Source organism: Urocitellus parryii, chromosome 5, assembly GCF_045843805.1.
Source record: "Urocitellus parryii isolate mUroPar1 chromosome 5, mUroPar1.hap1, whole genome shotgun sequence".
In the NCBI taxonomy this organism is placed as follows: Eukaryota; Metazoa; Chordata; class Mammalia; order Rodentia; family Sciuridae; genus Urocitellus; species Urocitellus parryii.
The window spans coordinates 192,768,181-192,784,607 of NC_135535.1; the positions used below are offsets into that span (position 1 = coordinate 192,768,181).

Consider the following 16,427-nt stretch of genomic DNA (forward strand, 5'->3'; position numbering starts at 1 on the left):
GTAAAGATTACTACTGGCAACTTTAAAAATCTTCATAGCATCTAGCTCAGTGGCATAATAGGTTGGGGTTGTTTATTGGTGATCACTGTTATTGACTGAGTGACACTTCATGTTCTTTATATGTCTGAGTTGTAAAGGCTTAATATTTCAACCTACTGGGAAACCATGTAGTTTGAGAAAAAAACGACTACAATTTCATCATTATGAATTTACTAAGTATTCAAAGGTTTCTTCCTTTTCCTTTTCCCTACTGCCCTCTCCTTTCCTATATTCCCTCATCCCTGCTCCCTTGTCCCTTCTCTAAATTTGGGGGACATAATTCTAGCTGTAAGTCATACATGGTGTTCTGAAGTTCAAAGCTTTAATAGTGATCTGTAGTAATTTGATCTAGCAGTATGAACATAGATTTCTGGAGTTCCAGAAATGTGGTATGAAATAATGTGGAATTTATTTGAAGCCTTCTTTTATTTTAAAAGTGTATTTTTCTGGGCACAGTGGCACATGCCTATGATCCCAGGCACCTAGAGGCTAAGGTAGGAGGATTACAAGTTGAGGCTAGCCTGAGCACCTTAGCAAGACCTTGTCTCAAAATAAAAAAGGACTGGCACTGTAACTCATTGCTTGCCTAGCATATGTGAGGCCCTGAATTCAGTTCCCAGGACTGCAAAAGAAATGAATAAATTAATTAACAAGTGAACATTTTGCATTTTCTGTGTCTGTTTTTATGTAAAATAGTGTTTTTCTTCCTAATCTGGGAAAATGATGACTTCTGGAAAAGATACCTTATTTAACCTTATGACTTCAAATACCCTCTGTCTTAGTGATAGATACTCCTAGGGGTATACATAGCCAACCTTTGGAACTGTTTAGATTTTATTGAGAGAAAGTCATTTTAAAAAGTTTTCCCAGAGGAATGAAAGGCGAGCGAGTTCTAGTGCAGGACTGTGCATCCAGCGGCATCAGCCAATAACACATATTTCAACTGATTTTAATTCTTATTTTGTATATTGATGAACCCTTTCATGCTGAGGTTAATAATGGTACAATAGAAAAATTTATATTATTGGACCATAATGTAGCATACATTATGTAATTTGCAACTTCATTATGATACTTGATATTCCATACTCCAATTTGGTTATTATACAAGTTACCAATTAAGAGGAATATTAAGTGAAATCAGCTGCTTTTTGAAAAGTGAGAATAGGGTCTCAGTTTGAAAAGTGAAAAGAGGGTCCAAGCTACTCTCCTGTTTTTATTTGTTGTTATTGAGTCCCATGACTACCATAGTCAAGTCTGACACTAGGGAAATGTCACTTGCCAAGTTACTACCTGGGAGTTAATAGTCTGTTTATTTTCTGTGAAGTAGATAATCTGTAAGTTTTAGGTGAAACATATAATTATCAAATACCATTTTATAGGAATAGCTTATCTAGCTTATTTCATAAACAGAAAAAGCTGAACAATAGAATGTGATCATATATGTTTTAGTAATTAAAATTCATGAACAGTGTAGTGTTTGACCTATCTGGATCCATGTTTCACATAAAAGTCAGGCCGTGTGTGTGTATCTTTGGAGAGTTTTATAATATTCTCAACATAAACTAAATTTTAGAAAAACTTTGGTATTCAGGATAAGCAGCTAGCTGCTGTCATGTGCGTGCAGGGGTGTGTTTGTGGGGAGTTGAGAAACCTGGCCACAAGCCACCACAGCTTTGAAGAATGTGGCTCATGGGAGGACTCACAGGCCATTGTGTAACATTCAGCAGAGAGGAAAATACAAGCTCTGTCCCTATCACTTGACTTGTTTTCCATTTTGATTTAGTTACTTGGCAAAGTCTTGGTATCCTGTAGTGGAGGAATGAAAGGCGAGCAAGTTCCAGTGCAGGACTGTGCCTCCAGCAGCATCAGCCAATAAACAGTTTGTGGGGTGGGCAAGGGTTAGATTTCTTATTGTTGGGTTAGGGGGATTAGAGTTTCCAGAGGCAAGTTGACAAAATTTAAGAATTGAAAAGCATAGTCATATGATGCTTGCAGTTTGTATATTGTTTTTTTTTTCCACCCTGAAAGGAAATTCTTTCTTCTCCCACAACAACGTGTGCTTCTTATAGATTGATATACCTGTGCTTTAAAATATTATAGCTACTACGAGGGGCCATTTTACAGCAAAATCATTTCTCTCCATTATTCTATGATACATCAGTTTGGCAGTATATTTACAGGATTTGAGACCAAAAGCAACATTGGTTCCTTTAGGGAAAAATGATCCCACTCTACTCAAACAAAAAGCAAACAGACTTTAATTGTTCTCTTTCCCATAAGGGCTTGTCCTTTCTAAAGGTATGTGCACTTAACAGGGTTAGTAACTGCAAATTGCCTTTTCCCTGGGTAAAACCCACTTTTGAATCTCAGTTTAAAACAACCTTCATATTGTCTTTGAAAATAAAAGAACATTAGCATCTCTCCATTCTCTAGCAACACCGCCCCTGCCAAGAGACTTGAGTTTTCTCATCGGTCACCTTCTTGCTACAGTATCTAATCCTAATTTTGCTTTACTATCACTCATACTAATTTAGGAATGATTTTGGCTTTTATAGCTTTTATTGAGCTCTCCATGTGTTTAAAAGAATACCTGTGTGCTAAATAAAAGTTAAGTAAATGCTAACCAGGGGGCTAAATTTTTTAAAAAAGTAATTTTCCATTAAGTTTGGTTCCATCAATCTTATAATGTCAGGTGCAGGACCATGCCTATTCTCTGTATCAGCTCTTCTACTCTCTGGAGACTTGAAAAACATTGTATGATACTTGCATGTTATCTTTTCTCAGTAAATAAGGATTTTCAAACCAAACCAAGCTTTTTTCTTCTTTGTTTCTTGTCTGCTTTCTTTTCCCCAAAGTCGTACAGCCCATGATTTGGCAACCCCATACAGGAGGATCCTGAGCTACCAGTCACATGAGAAAGAAGACAAGAAAAGAAAAGGCCAGATGGCATCAAAAGATATGCCTTTCTAGGTCATTGGTGGTTAAGCTTGCAATCTGGTTAACAGCAGGGAGACTATAGGGTAAAGTGTAGAGAGCAGCACCATGGTAAGGGAAGAGTAATTTGCCATACATTTCTTCTTCTAGGAATTTGTTGGAGAGAAAAAACTTACACAACAAGGAGAATATGATTTAACTCTTTGCGATTTATATCCATTGCTCTTTGAAGGATGCCTTTGCCTAAGTGGCACATAGACAAAAGTAGAAAGTGTATTTTATGATCGTGTTCTGAAAAGTGTGGCTCCCACCTGATCAGCTACTGACTTTCAGCTGCCATTAACCCTTTGTTATTTTTACTCTCCAAATGCCTGTTTCATTTATAAGTGTAAACACTGAAGGAAATTATACTTAGCTCCCACAAATAGACCCCTTCCCTTAGAAGAGCAAACATCACTTACTGCTCATCCTTCAAGCCATTGTCTGTTTTGGAGAATTGTATTTGCAAAGCATGGAGAATGGCATCCCTGGCCTTTGTGAGATAAGTCTTCTCAGGGTGTTTTCTTAGTGTAAGCTGTATCTTAAAGAGCAGATTTACAATTAAATAACTGAAGAAATGTTCAGGAGTGTCTAATAAAACAGATTTTTTTTTTAAAGGGGACTCTGCCTTTTCAGTTCATTTAAGCATTATTTAAGCCTTTACTCCTTTGGTCTTGGCTCCTGATTTATTACTTAATAAATTTTAAAGTAATTTATTGAAGGTCACCAGACAGTTCAACTTAGCTGATCTTCCTTATAGAATGCCAACTAAGTTGTTTTCTCTTGAATGAATGAAACAGGCATTTTTAATCTTAGATTTAAATTTATTTTCCAACTATAAACTTAAGTCCTTTCATTCTCTTTTAATTACATGGAAAATACTTTCTTCTTCATAGAGAAGTTCAACGTCCTTCAAATCCAAAGTCAAGTTTCAGCCTCCTTTACAAGTCTGTCTCCTTCATTTGGAATGTCTCCACTTTTTCAGTGTGTTGCCCTTGATATCTACACAACTTACTTCAGAATGATACTAAACAAATAGTATGTTTCATGTTGTAGTCTGCTTATAAACTCTTAAAAGTTCACTTTATACTCTTCTCCCTCAAGCAGATACCTGGAACAATGCCAAGTTCACAAAAGTCATTTAATAAGTATACAAATAATGTTTAAAAGAGAGAAAAAAGACTGTAATGTTACGTTTCAATAAGTCTAACAAAACAGAAAATTGACCCACCCTTTTTATTCTTGATATGAAACTATAGTAAGGAGTCAGAAGTTTCTTTAAAACTAAAGTATAAGAAACAATTATATACCAGATTTCTGAAATTAGAAATTTGAACAAAATTGTCAGAGCTGTTCTTGTGGCAAGGTACTATGTGCAAACATTACTAGTTGCTTTTGTTTGTTGCATTTTTTTTAAAAAAATAAGGCTGAATCCAGAGCTGAGCCTTTAATTAGCAGAGAACCACCAGTCTCTCTCTCCATCCTATAGTCTTATATGAGTGCACTTGTTTGGCATATGCCATAATAATCCTAATGAAGAATATAAAGGCAGTTTTTACTTTGTATATGGTTTTTGTTTTTGATCTGCTCATCTAGAGCAGTCTGATCATGTGAAATTCTTCATTTTAAAGAGATTTGGGTAGCATAGCAGAGGAGCGTAGTGACTTTAAAAATTATTAAATATCTTAAGGGGACTCCATTGATACACCTTTAATTCAGAGAAAATAAAAACATGCCTTTATCCACATCAAGTATGTCAGCACAGCCTTGAGCCAAATATTAAACTTGAGATGATGAGTGCAATAGATTTGGAATGGAAAGTCTTAAAAGATTTTTAACTGTAGCTAGACTAGTGGGCACTATAAGAATCTTTTTTTTTTATTTTTTTTATTATTTTTTTATTGGTTGTTCACAACATTACAAAGCTCATGACATATCATATTTCATACATTAGATTGAAGTGGGTTATGAACTCCCAATTTTACCCCAAATGCAGATTGCAGAATCACGTCGGTTCGGTTACACATCCACAATTTTACATAATGCCCAATTAGTAATTGTTGTATTCTGCTACTTTTCCTATCCCCTACTATCCCCCCTCCCCTCCCCTCCCATCTTCTCTCTCTACCCCATCTATTGTAATTCATTTCTCTCCTTGTTAATTTTCCCATTCCCCTCACAACCTCTTATATGTAATATTGTATAGCAATGAGGGTCTCCCTTCATTTCCATGCAATTTCCCTTTTCTCTCCCTTTCCCTCCCATCTCATGTCTCTGTTTAATGTTAATCTTTTCTTCCTGCTCTTCCTCCCTGCTCTGTTCATAGTTGCTCTCATTATATCAAAGAAGACATTTGGTATTTGTTTTTTAGGGATTGACTAGCTTCACTAAGCATAATCTGCTCTAGTGCCATCCATTTCCCTGCAAATTCTATGATTTTGTCATTTTTTATTGCTGCATAGTACTCCATTGTGTATAGATGCCACATTTTTTTTTTATCCATTCATCTATTGAAGGGCATCTGGGTTGGTTCCACAGTCTAGCTATTGTGAATTGTGCTGCTATGAACATCGATGTGGCAGCATCCCTGTAGCATGCTCACTATAAGAATCTTGACAGTTCATCAGCCAAACCCCTGACTTCACTACTTTTAATCATCCTTGTCAGTGACATAATTGGCTGCTTATTGCCTTCTTCTACCTTTTAACATTGCTAGCATTTGGGTATTTCACTTTTTATTTCTCGTGTATTAAGAAATAGAATATTTCTTGACAGAGCTAGTAAACCCATTTTGGTCCTCTTTGAGAAGAAAATGAGGAGAGTGTGTTTTGTTCCCAGTGCAGCTAAATTAGTTGCTAAACATTTCATTTACAGCTCTCTCAACGAGTTAAGGGGGAAATTATGAATACATTTGCGTATTTTTTCCCATATCTGTTAACTACTGAATTATGTTTTAAGAAGCACAGAACCAAAGATAAGAACAGATACTGTTTTAGGATGAAACTAGGTAGTCATTCTCATCATCACAATCATGGCTTCTATTAGAGCACAGGGAGGAAGATAAATCCATGAGGCTTTCCTAGCATTCCCAGAAAAAAACTTTCCCTGACTTTTCCATAAGATAGATGGATTTGAGGATGCAGTGACTTCAGTAAAGAATTATCATCTATTTTCTTGTATAGAAGAGTTAAGGAGTGAAAGAGAGGAAGAGAGAAAAATAAAAGCTAATGAGCTCTTCTTGTACATGGATAGGAAACTGGGAATTATTTAAGTGAGAAATGGTTGAGGATCAGGAAGTTCATTTGGTTCAGCATAATACATAATGACAACACGTCACACACTGTAGGGTGGCTATAAATGCAGAGAGGTAGGGTTGTATTTGTATAATTAAAAGATGAGGGGAAATGGAAACTTGTGTGCATTTTATACCTCTTGGGGGTACTCTATCTGAAAACCCCTATTCTAGTGCATGGTTTTAGGCATTCAAAATCAAGTACTTTTTGCTGTATTATTAGTATTCCACATTAATACAGTTGACGGTTTATAAGGTAGACTAAAAAATAAACTGTCTCTTGACAGATTACCATTGGGGATAGTATGAAGTGACTGGTGTCTTCAGACTACAATGGAAATGGGAGGGACTGAAATGCAGACACCTCTATACTTGCAGATACTTTGAAGAATTGTTTATAGGCTGAATAATCCCAAATTATTTTCTTAAAATAGGTTTTATGCTGTTTCCAGTAAAATATTTCAGGTTGTGCTCATTTGACTTTTTTTTTTTTTTTTGGTCTCAGACGAGCTCATCTGCGCCTGTGTTTAGAACGCTTAAAAGTTCTGATTCCACTAGGACCAGACTGCACCAGGCACACAACACTTGGTTTGCTCAATAAAGCCAAAGCACACATCAAGGTGAGAGTTTTTATTTTCAGATTTGCACATGATTCTCTGGGTCCTAGTTTAGTTATTACCAATGATTCCTGTTCATATACTTTAGCTGGCTCACCATGCCCTCCTTAATAACTGACCTTAAAAGAAATCTTTCTAAAAATTGATCACCTAATCTGTCTGAGTGGAGCAACATAACCTGATAAAACTAAATTGTTTTGACAGTGTGGCCATTTGAAGATCTGAGAATGCTAGAAAAATAACAATTACTCTTGTGATATCTACAAGGAAGACCATTGTGCCCTCTGGTGGAGATGACTTCATTTGACTGTGTCCTTCAGTATTTTTCCATCAAATACCACACTGCAGAGGAAGTCTGTCCTTTATAGAGATTACTTTACAGACTTTTAAAATTCTGTCTTGTTTATATGCAGTCATACACAAATAAGACAGGACTCTTATATGTTTTTATATATGCAGACACTTGTATATTCACTTGTTTTCTCAGCCAAAGAAGAAATCTTTTAAGATATCAGGTAGAAATAAGTTAATGTTTGTATTGTACTATCCACAATGTAAATATCATTTCATCATCCTAGAAACTTGAAGAAGCTGAAAGGAAAAGCCAGCACCAGCTTGAGAACTTGGAACGAGAACAGAGATTTTTAAAGCGGCGACTGGAACAGCTGCAGGGTCCTCAAGAAATGGAACGAATACGAATGGACAGCATTGGATCAACTATTTCTTCAGATCGTTCTGATTCAGAGCGAGGTAGGCAGTGTGCCTTTTCTCTAATGAAATACTAAGCATCTCTGTATCTGGATTTAGGGAGGCACACTGTATTTGCTTTCTTTTTAGCCAACACTGACATTTTATGTATTCACAACATTGTATAGTCCTGCCTGTGTGAACTATGTAATTCTTATTCTGGGGAGGTGGGGGTTATCTATCTACCTACTTAAAACTTTTCATTCTGAATTACTTTTAAAGTTTTCTGTAGAAAATTGTAGGGCCCTCCACCTTCCTTTACTCAGTTTCCCCTTATATTAACATCTTATATAACCATAATAGAGTTATTAAAACCAGGAAATTAAGCTGACATAATACTAGTAAGTAATCTGCAGACTTTACTCAAAATTTAGTAGTTTTTCCCACTGATATCCTTTGTCTGGTCTAGGATCCTATGCAGCATTCCCTGTTGCATTAGCTATTCCTCAGTCTTTCTTTCATGACCATAACATTTTGGAGTATTTGCCAATCTTTTTATACAGTATTCCTCAATTTGAGTTTGTCTGAAGTTTTAAAATTATTGAATTGGGGCAAGAAATATCACTTAAGTGATGTTGTGCCCTTCATTTCATTGTTTCAGAAAAAATACTGAATTATGTTTTATTACTGGTGATATTAATTTCTTAATGTATATTTTAAAGTACCACACCCTTCATTACTCTTTCTGCCTGTCCTCAAACATTTGTCTTTGGCAGAATTATAGAAAAGAAGTCAGCCAAAAAAGAAACAGTCTGAACTTTATAGCTCAGGCCTTATACCATAATAGAAAATCCTGAGGTGAACCTTGATGATTTTGAGCCTTAAATTTGAGAAAACAGAATTAATGAGATCTTAAACATTCTAAAATATTATACAAGTGACACTAAGTTTTTAAGTCTTTTTTTTGTTTTGCCCTTTTTAAGGAAATTTCCAAAATATTCAAAAATAGAGAAAATAGATTAACTCTCATGTACTCATCATTCAGTTATAATAGCTGTCAACATTCTGTCATTCTTGTTTCATCTAATTCAAATATGAATCACATATTTAGAGTTTGTCATAGAGGAATGGAAAATCCTATTTTTATTCTAGCCCTTATTGGATAAAATAATTTTTAACTTTTATTTTTAAACTGTGTATTGTTGTTATAATGTATTGGTGATAGTATATGTAGTATTTGACAAGGTCTATATAGACATCATATACGTGTTTAAGGGTTTGTTTGGGTTTTTTAAGTTAAATACCACCACCCAAAATGCCTTTCCTGTAATCCTATAGATCTCACTATAATTCAGAGACTTATTTTAAGCTTCAGGTCTTTATTTCAAGCTATATTTGGGGCTGAGAATGTAACTCAGTGGCAGACCACTTACCATGTACAAGACTATGGGTTTCATCCCTAACAAACCGAAAAGACAAGGGAGGAGTTGGGAACTTCAAACTGTATTTGGTGCAAGAAAATTAAAGACAAATCCCTCAAAAATCTACTTTGTAACAAATGGCTTATTTTAATTACTAAATAGCAAAATATCTTCACTATGAACCTTTGAAGTCTGTAGAACTATCTGTAGAATGGTATCTCCAAAGGCTTGAATGAGTAGATTTTCTAGTTTGCTATTTTCTTTTCCTTCCAATATTGGAATCAGGCTTTGTGCATGCTAGGCAAGTGCTTTACCACTGAGCTATACCTTCAGCCCGTAGTCTGTTTTTAGGTTTGTGCTCCCCCTCTGCTAGTCAACCCTGATTAGTAAACAACACTGAGAATTAGTTTTTGGTTTAATGTAAGACAGATGTTGTTAAACCACTTGGGTTGGGATCTTTTAATATTAATTAATAATTCCCAGATTGGTGGGACGTCCAGACGGACTGGCGTCAACAGGGTTTTAGTAAACTTGCTGCCCAAATTAAGACCACCATTGTATACCAGAGATTCCCCTGTACAGAAAGTATTTCTTTGATCTTCAGTTTCTCTGTTCTCCAGAGCTCACTGATAAAAAACTGGTTGTATAACTTTTGTTTTATGCCACTTTTCCTCATGCCTTTTAATTTTTGAAGGTGCACATAGAGTAGATTATTAATGTTTTTCTTTTTTTTTTCCCCTTTGGCAGAGGAGATTGAAGTGGATGTTGAAAGCACAGAGTTCTCCCATGGAGAAGTGGACAATATAAGTACCACCAGCATCAGTGACATTGATGACCACAGCAGCCTGCAGAGTATTGGGAGTGATGAGGGTTACTCCAGTGCCAGTGTCAAACTTTCGTTCACTTCCTAGAACCCAGCATGACATAATAGTGCAGGGCAAAATATTCACTGGGCCAATTCAGTACAATCTCTTAAATTGGGTTCATGATGCAGTCTCCTCTATAAAGCTAAACAAAACTATACTTGAATAAAGGGTCAGAAGACCTGTATTTAAGCAAATAACTTAGCAAAAAGTGGGGTAGAGCCTCCCCAGCAGAACAAATATATTCAGAATATTCACATTGGAAAAATCACAATTTCTAATGGCAATGGAAAACTTGTGTGAAATTATCTTGATTTGATCTAATTGATTTCAAAGAGGACACTGGAGATTCCATCCTCTTTTTCTAGTTTGCTCATACTACGTTGAGTAGACACATTTAAAGATGGGATTATGAACCCTTCCTGAGCTTTATGGCCCTAGGGAAAAAAAAAATCAAACCTGTAGTAAAGAAAAGATAATCAGGCATTAATCTTGGATAGCTAAGGAGCTATTAAAACTCAGCCTGGGACAGTTTATCATGAAGCCTGTGGATGATCAATTCTTTAAAACAAAAATGAAACAAACCCAAACTCATTTCATGCTCTACAAAAGGAGAGACTCCCATGAAGCCTTTTGAAAGGGATCATCATGCAGCTCAGCTTTCTGTTGGATTCCATGCTAAACAAGCTAACCTTATCCTGCATTGTTAGCACTAGGGCACCCAACTGCCATCTCGCCAGCCCGAGGCCTAAGGGCTGCATGGGGGCAGTCCATGCATGACAGCCTCTATCACACAAGGCCTATGAGTATGGATTGGGGAGCCAAAAGGAAAAAGCTCCATGTGCCTGTGTCTGCATGGGTCAGAAGAGTTGTGCACGCAGATTAGCAGGCCAAGGTCTGAGCCACGGCAGCATTTTTATTTGAGATTTTGATAACTGTTTATATGTGTTGAAAACCAAAATGACATCTTTTTAAAGCTTGTCCATAAGTAAACATAGATGTCTTTTATAGTGGAAAAACACATGGGAAAAATCATCTATTTTGATGCAGCATTTGATAATGATAAAACACCTCACACCTCACTCTTTATAGTGCACAAAATGAATGAGGTCTGGGCTAGGTAGAAAAAAGGTCAATGCTGTTTTTGTTTTCTTTTAGAATCATTACCTTTTACCAGCTTTTAACCATCTGATATCCATAGTAGACACACTATCATAGTTAACATAGTTAAGTTCAGCACTTGTCTCATTTTAATGTAAAGATTTGCTTCCATTTTCTACAAGCAGTCTTCTTCACAATCCCCCTGTGCAGGTGCTATTGTTGCTCTTATAAATGTTTCCAGAAATGTTATTTTCTTCGAAGTGAAATTTCTAGCCTGCACTTTGATGTCATGTGTTCCCTTTGTCTTTCAAACTGCAAGGTTTTCCTTTGGTCCTCTCTCTTACCCTGGGAAGCCTTCCTGGAGACCTTACCCCCAGCTGTTTGGACTTTGTATACTTTAAATAATTTAACTACCCTTAATTACTTAAAAAAAAAAGCTTTATGATTTTCATAACTTATTGCTGATTTTAATGGGTTGTTAATTTCAGTCCTGTAGTTTTATTTTATGTTTAGATAGGGCTGGGCAAGGAAAAAGAAAATAAAGACAACCATATTTAGCAGTGCAGTTGAGTTGTGTGTTAATGTTAGACTATTCTTTTGTGAGAGGCACTTAAACAGCATTCACAACTTTTATATGGAGTGTACCATCTTGGTCATACATAAGACCTCAGCACATATATATAATATATACTCACTTGTTCTTGTGCTCCCCCTGTGCCTCCTTCAAAAAAATCTTCCTTGATTGTGCTGTGTTTGAGTGGAAGAAATTCTTTGAAATAGATGTGTGTTTGAAAACTGCATGCCTTTAAAACCCAGTACTAGGACTTGCTACGTTTCAGGTGCTGGGAATTAATGAAAAACATGACAAAACAGATTCATTTCTGTGGCCCAAGTAAACTGTTTCTAGTTTCATTTATAATTATTCCTGGCTAGGTCAAGATATTGCTCTATATATTTGCTTACTTTTGACTTTCCCAAGTGAGAGTTTAAGATTGTACTAAAATTACCATGGAAAGTAAATGGAAGCCAATGACTTTTGTTATTCCCATGGCATTCACTGGCATCTTTGGCATAGGGCTGGAATTTGGGACAACATTCAGGCAAACTTGAGGGGCTGCCATTTTGTTGTATGTGTACAGGATAATGGGCTGTACAAACCTATGGTACATATTTCATTTGCCCCTAAACTCTTCTTTCCCTGGTTGGTTTTCCTTTTGTGGGGGTGGAGGATATGGATAGATTGTATGAGTAAGAAGTATTAATTTTTTAAAAGACAAATGAAGACACAAAAATTAACACAAGAAACAAAAACTGAATAAAGAATACCAGAATTATTTTCTAACAAATACCCTTCTCCATGAAGGCAAAAATATGGATGAGTAGTCACAACTGTCTCCCAAATGTTTACATTGGTACTATGTCAGAAGTCCAGAATTAATACCAATTTGAAATTTAATCACTCTTCTGTTCTAAAATTTAAACATCTATTTTTACATAACCTAATTGCAGGTACCCAGTAACTGCTTCAAGTAGGTCACACAAACATTTGTCATCCTCATCTGATTTTGAAACATTTTAGAGAATCTCTTGACTAGCATTATGCAAACTGAAAAGTCTCCATGTTCCCATTTGATGCCTTAACCCTCATTAATCTTATTTAGGATCTTTTAGTAAAATGCCTGTTGAGTGACCCTTATATTACCAAAGGATTCTAATGAAGTCATTGACTCAGACTAGCATAGATATGAAAATACAGAAAAAATGCTTTTTCTAGTCCCCATGACAATGTCTATATGGCAATACCTGTTTTTAGAATCATGAAGGGGTTTTAAAAGGCAATGAGAATTGTTAAGGCCAAGCTCCTTACTCAAAGGCCATACTGCCTCCTGGTTTCTGTCTCCTAAAGAAACTGTTTAGCCTTTTAGGAATTTTGAGAAGCTTTTTTCCTTCGCTTGACTAAACAGCTGCTTTTCCCGTTTTTTATTATCCTTCCACCTAAATATTCTTAACCCAAATCAAAGTCAGATTCCAACACACCTACCAAATGTAGCATAATGGGGGAAAAGCAAGGGTTTTAATTAAATTTAATCCCATTATAACATTTAGTAGACACTGAGCAAGTTATTCAATCTCTTCATGGAACCTGTTGCCTCCCTGAAAAGTTGCTATAAATACTATCTTCATCTTGAAACATAAGGATTCCGCTTATACATGCAATTTATCACCCTACTCCTAAAATCCATGTGAATAGTACCTCCATCCATAAGAGGTATATATACTTCTCTACTTTTTCTGATGAATGCAATCTTCTAATTTCCTTAATACTGAATTTTAGCTCAGGTGTGGTGGCACATGGCTATAATCCCAGTGACTCAGAAGTCTGAGGCAGTAAGATTGCCAAATTCAAGGCCAGCCTTAGCAATGGAGACCCTGTCTGAGAGGCTGTAGCTTAATAGTAAGATACCCCCAGGGTCAACCCCAAGTACCCCAAAAAATTGTGGTGCTGGGGATTAAACCTAAGGCCTCATGCATACTAGGAATACTCTTATCACTGAGCTACACTTCCATCCCTGAAAATAACTTGCTCAGTGTCTACTATTAACACAATTCCATGGTAGTAGTACTTTTCTTTTGAGATAGTGTTTCAGCATGTTGCCCAAGCTGGTCTGGATCTTGTGAGCTCAAGTGATCCTCCTGCCTCAGACTCCCAAATAGCTAGAACTATAGGCATTTATTCCTGGCTTGACTTTTGATCATCTTATAAAATTTCTTAAATAAAGGCTTTATAAGATTAATGTGTCATCAATTTTTAGTGATTATCTGGTCTTTATGGACTAACATCATACTGCATACTATAAACCTCTGTGAAAATGAGTGTCCTAGTTAATATTTAGTGCTGACCTTGCCAAGTAAAATCAGTAGCTATCTTCTTGGCCCATGGTCCAGATAGTAGGAAACTGCTTTTCTCGTGGACTATGTCTGATTCTTTGATACAGTGTAGTTTGAAAAAGATGTACTGGATGAAGATTCTACTCTTGGTTGTTTTATATTTCTTCCAAGTCATGATTGTGAAAAATGACTCAAATGAAATGCACTTAAAATACTCCCAATTAATCTACTGTAATTTTGGAAATATTTCTAGTCCCTCAAATCTTTTGCTCCCTGCCATGGGGAATGCTTAAAAAGTTTTTCTTGGTAGGGCAATAATTGGGATATTTATTTTAGATGTTCACACCAGGGCAAAGAATAGCATTGCAAAAATATAACAAAAGCCACAAAGTACTTATAAAATGTGTATTAAAAGAATATAAATTTAAGAGGTCAGTTGTTTCTAAATTAGTAACGCATCACACTTTCTGAAAGCTAGGTCAACTAACCTGACAGCACTTTTGGAGGAAGAAAAAAAAAAAAAACACTCCAGGCAAAAGAACCAAAGGGATACTTACTCTTCCTTCCTGCTACTTCTGAGCAATGAACAACTGGACAATTACCATCTATTAAAGACTAGCCTAGCTGTAGATCTCAGGCTTCAACTCTAGTTTCTCAGGATATGGAATCAAGTTTTCTCCAAGCCTGAATTCTTTCTTGGGTCACAAATTCACTGCATCTTGCTAAAGTAAGTACAGGGCTTGAAAGGGAAAAAACAAAAGCACATCAGTTTCACCAAGAAAGGGAAATCAAAGAGCAAATTAATAACCATGATTTGGGGGCCCAATTTGAAAAAGTAGCTCTTCAAACTTTTCTTCCTCCTAAGAATGGCTCCTTTAGCTTTGCTTTAAAAAAAAAAAAAAAAAAAAAAAGACTAACTGGGGAAACAAATGACAATTTTAAAAATCTCTGACTTGAGTGGTTTCATAAAATCAACTAATGAAGTATAAAGGCCACAAAAGAACCATCTTTACACATAAGTTGAAAAGTCAGGGGAAAAAAACTGAAAAACTACACAGATGTAATTCCATCTTATGTCATCTTTTCTACTCACTCTAACCCAATCCAAAACATTCTTAAGCTGTCCCATCTCTTTTAATACTGGTTTCTGAACCTCTTAAGAACTTATCTATACAGATAGATATGCTTTAAAAAAAATCATACAGGATGATGGGGATTCAGTTATTGGGGTTTTTTGGTTGGTGTTTAAAACTACAGAATTACCTGTTATTTTGCCTGCTATGCTCTTCCTCTCCACTGCAGTAAAAATTCTGTTTAACTTGGAACTCAAAAATCCTAGATATAAAGAACGTTTATATTTACTGTCGAATTAATAAACTGCTATTTATACTGACTTTCATAGTATAATACAAATACTTAATACAATTCAGCAGATATTTATTGAATCTTCTAAAGATTTTAACAAATACAAAACCTTGCTGGCTTAAATAGATATTCTTCTTTTGTATTTCAGTTATTATCCAATTTCGCTAAAAGCTTTAAATATATTTTTGGCTAAATTTACAAATGTTATTTTTCATCTTATAAAAGGTCTAATTTTAACTATAAAATTATAATCTACAGACACACAATCACAAAAAAATCAAATTTTCCTTTGTCCCCTGATGTTTTCCCTTGCTATTTATAAATGAGATATACTCAGCATTAAAACTACATCATATAAAAACAGACATACCACCTTTCACTGACAAAAACAAGTTTAAAAAAAAATGGAAGTTTTAGAATAATCAATGTATTTTGCATTGGATGCCTAGTTTTCAAAACTAGACTAAAATAAACTGCCACTAAATGGAATTTTTCTTCAAGAATCAAACTTCTCTTACATTTAACCTAAAAACATGGTTCTCAGCAAAGGAAACACATCAGAATCCTCTATGGTGTTTGTCAAACCATATACCTTGGCCTGGAAATGTTTGGGATAGGAACCAGACCCCAAGATTTCCTCTTTAAGAATTAAGGGTGACTTTTATTATAAATTTCTCCCTTTCCCACTAAGAAACATGCCTTCATATGAAGAATTTTAAACCTTTACTAGGATTTATTTAATATGTTTCTTGGCAATTTGGTAACATTTCAGTAATAAGTTAAAATTGTGGGTCTGGGGACCAGAAATCATAAGCAAGTGAGTATCATTATCCATTGTAATGTGAACAACTCTTGTTCAAATTAAGGGAAAAAAGATCAGATATTCACCATTGCCACTTTACAGTAAATGGCAGATTCTTCTATAGTGCTTACCATATGCCAGACACTGTAGCTCTTTACATATATTAACTCAATTCTTAAAACCTAGGGAAACTGGTATTATTAAATCCATTCTATGGAGAAAAACGAGGCAGAGGAGTTATACACAGTAGCTAATAAATAGGGAGTCAGGAATCCTTGCTCTTCCAATATGCCCTATTGACCTTTCTACATGTTAATAGCATTAGTTATACAATTATTAAAATTAATTTGGGTTATTAACTTTTGGAGTGTTCGG

The 16,427-nt window shown here is 35.5% G+C and overlaps 1 protein-coding gene across 4 annotated transcripts in view; it reads left to right on the top strand.

Moving 5' to 3' along the window:
* Nucleotides 1-11,553, top strand: part of Mxi1 (MAX interactor 1, dimerization protein) — a 74,373-nt gene extending 62,820 nt beyond the window's left edge. For all 4 annotated transcript variants that reach the window (XM_026389132.2, XM_077799014.1, XM_077799016.1 and 1 more), the window contains 3 exons: nt 6,813-6,927; nt 7,503-7,674; nt 9,780-11,553. In XM_026389132.2, coding sequence (XP_026244917.2) covers nt 6,813-6,927; nt 7,503-7,674; nt 9,780-9,943 — 451 coding nt within the window. In that variant the 3' untranslated portion in view covers nt 9,944-11,553. The remainder of the gene's footprint in view (nt 1-6,812; nt 6,928-7,502; nt 7,675-9,779) is intronic.
* Nucleotides 11,554-16,427: the final 4,874 nt, after the last annotated feature.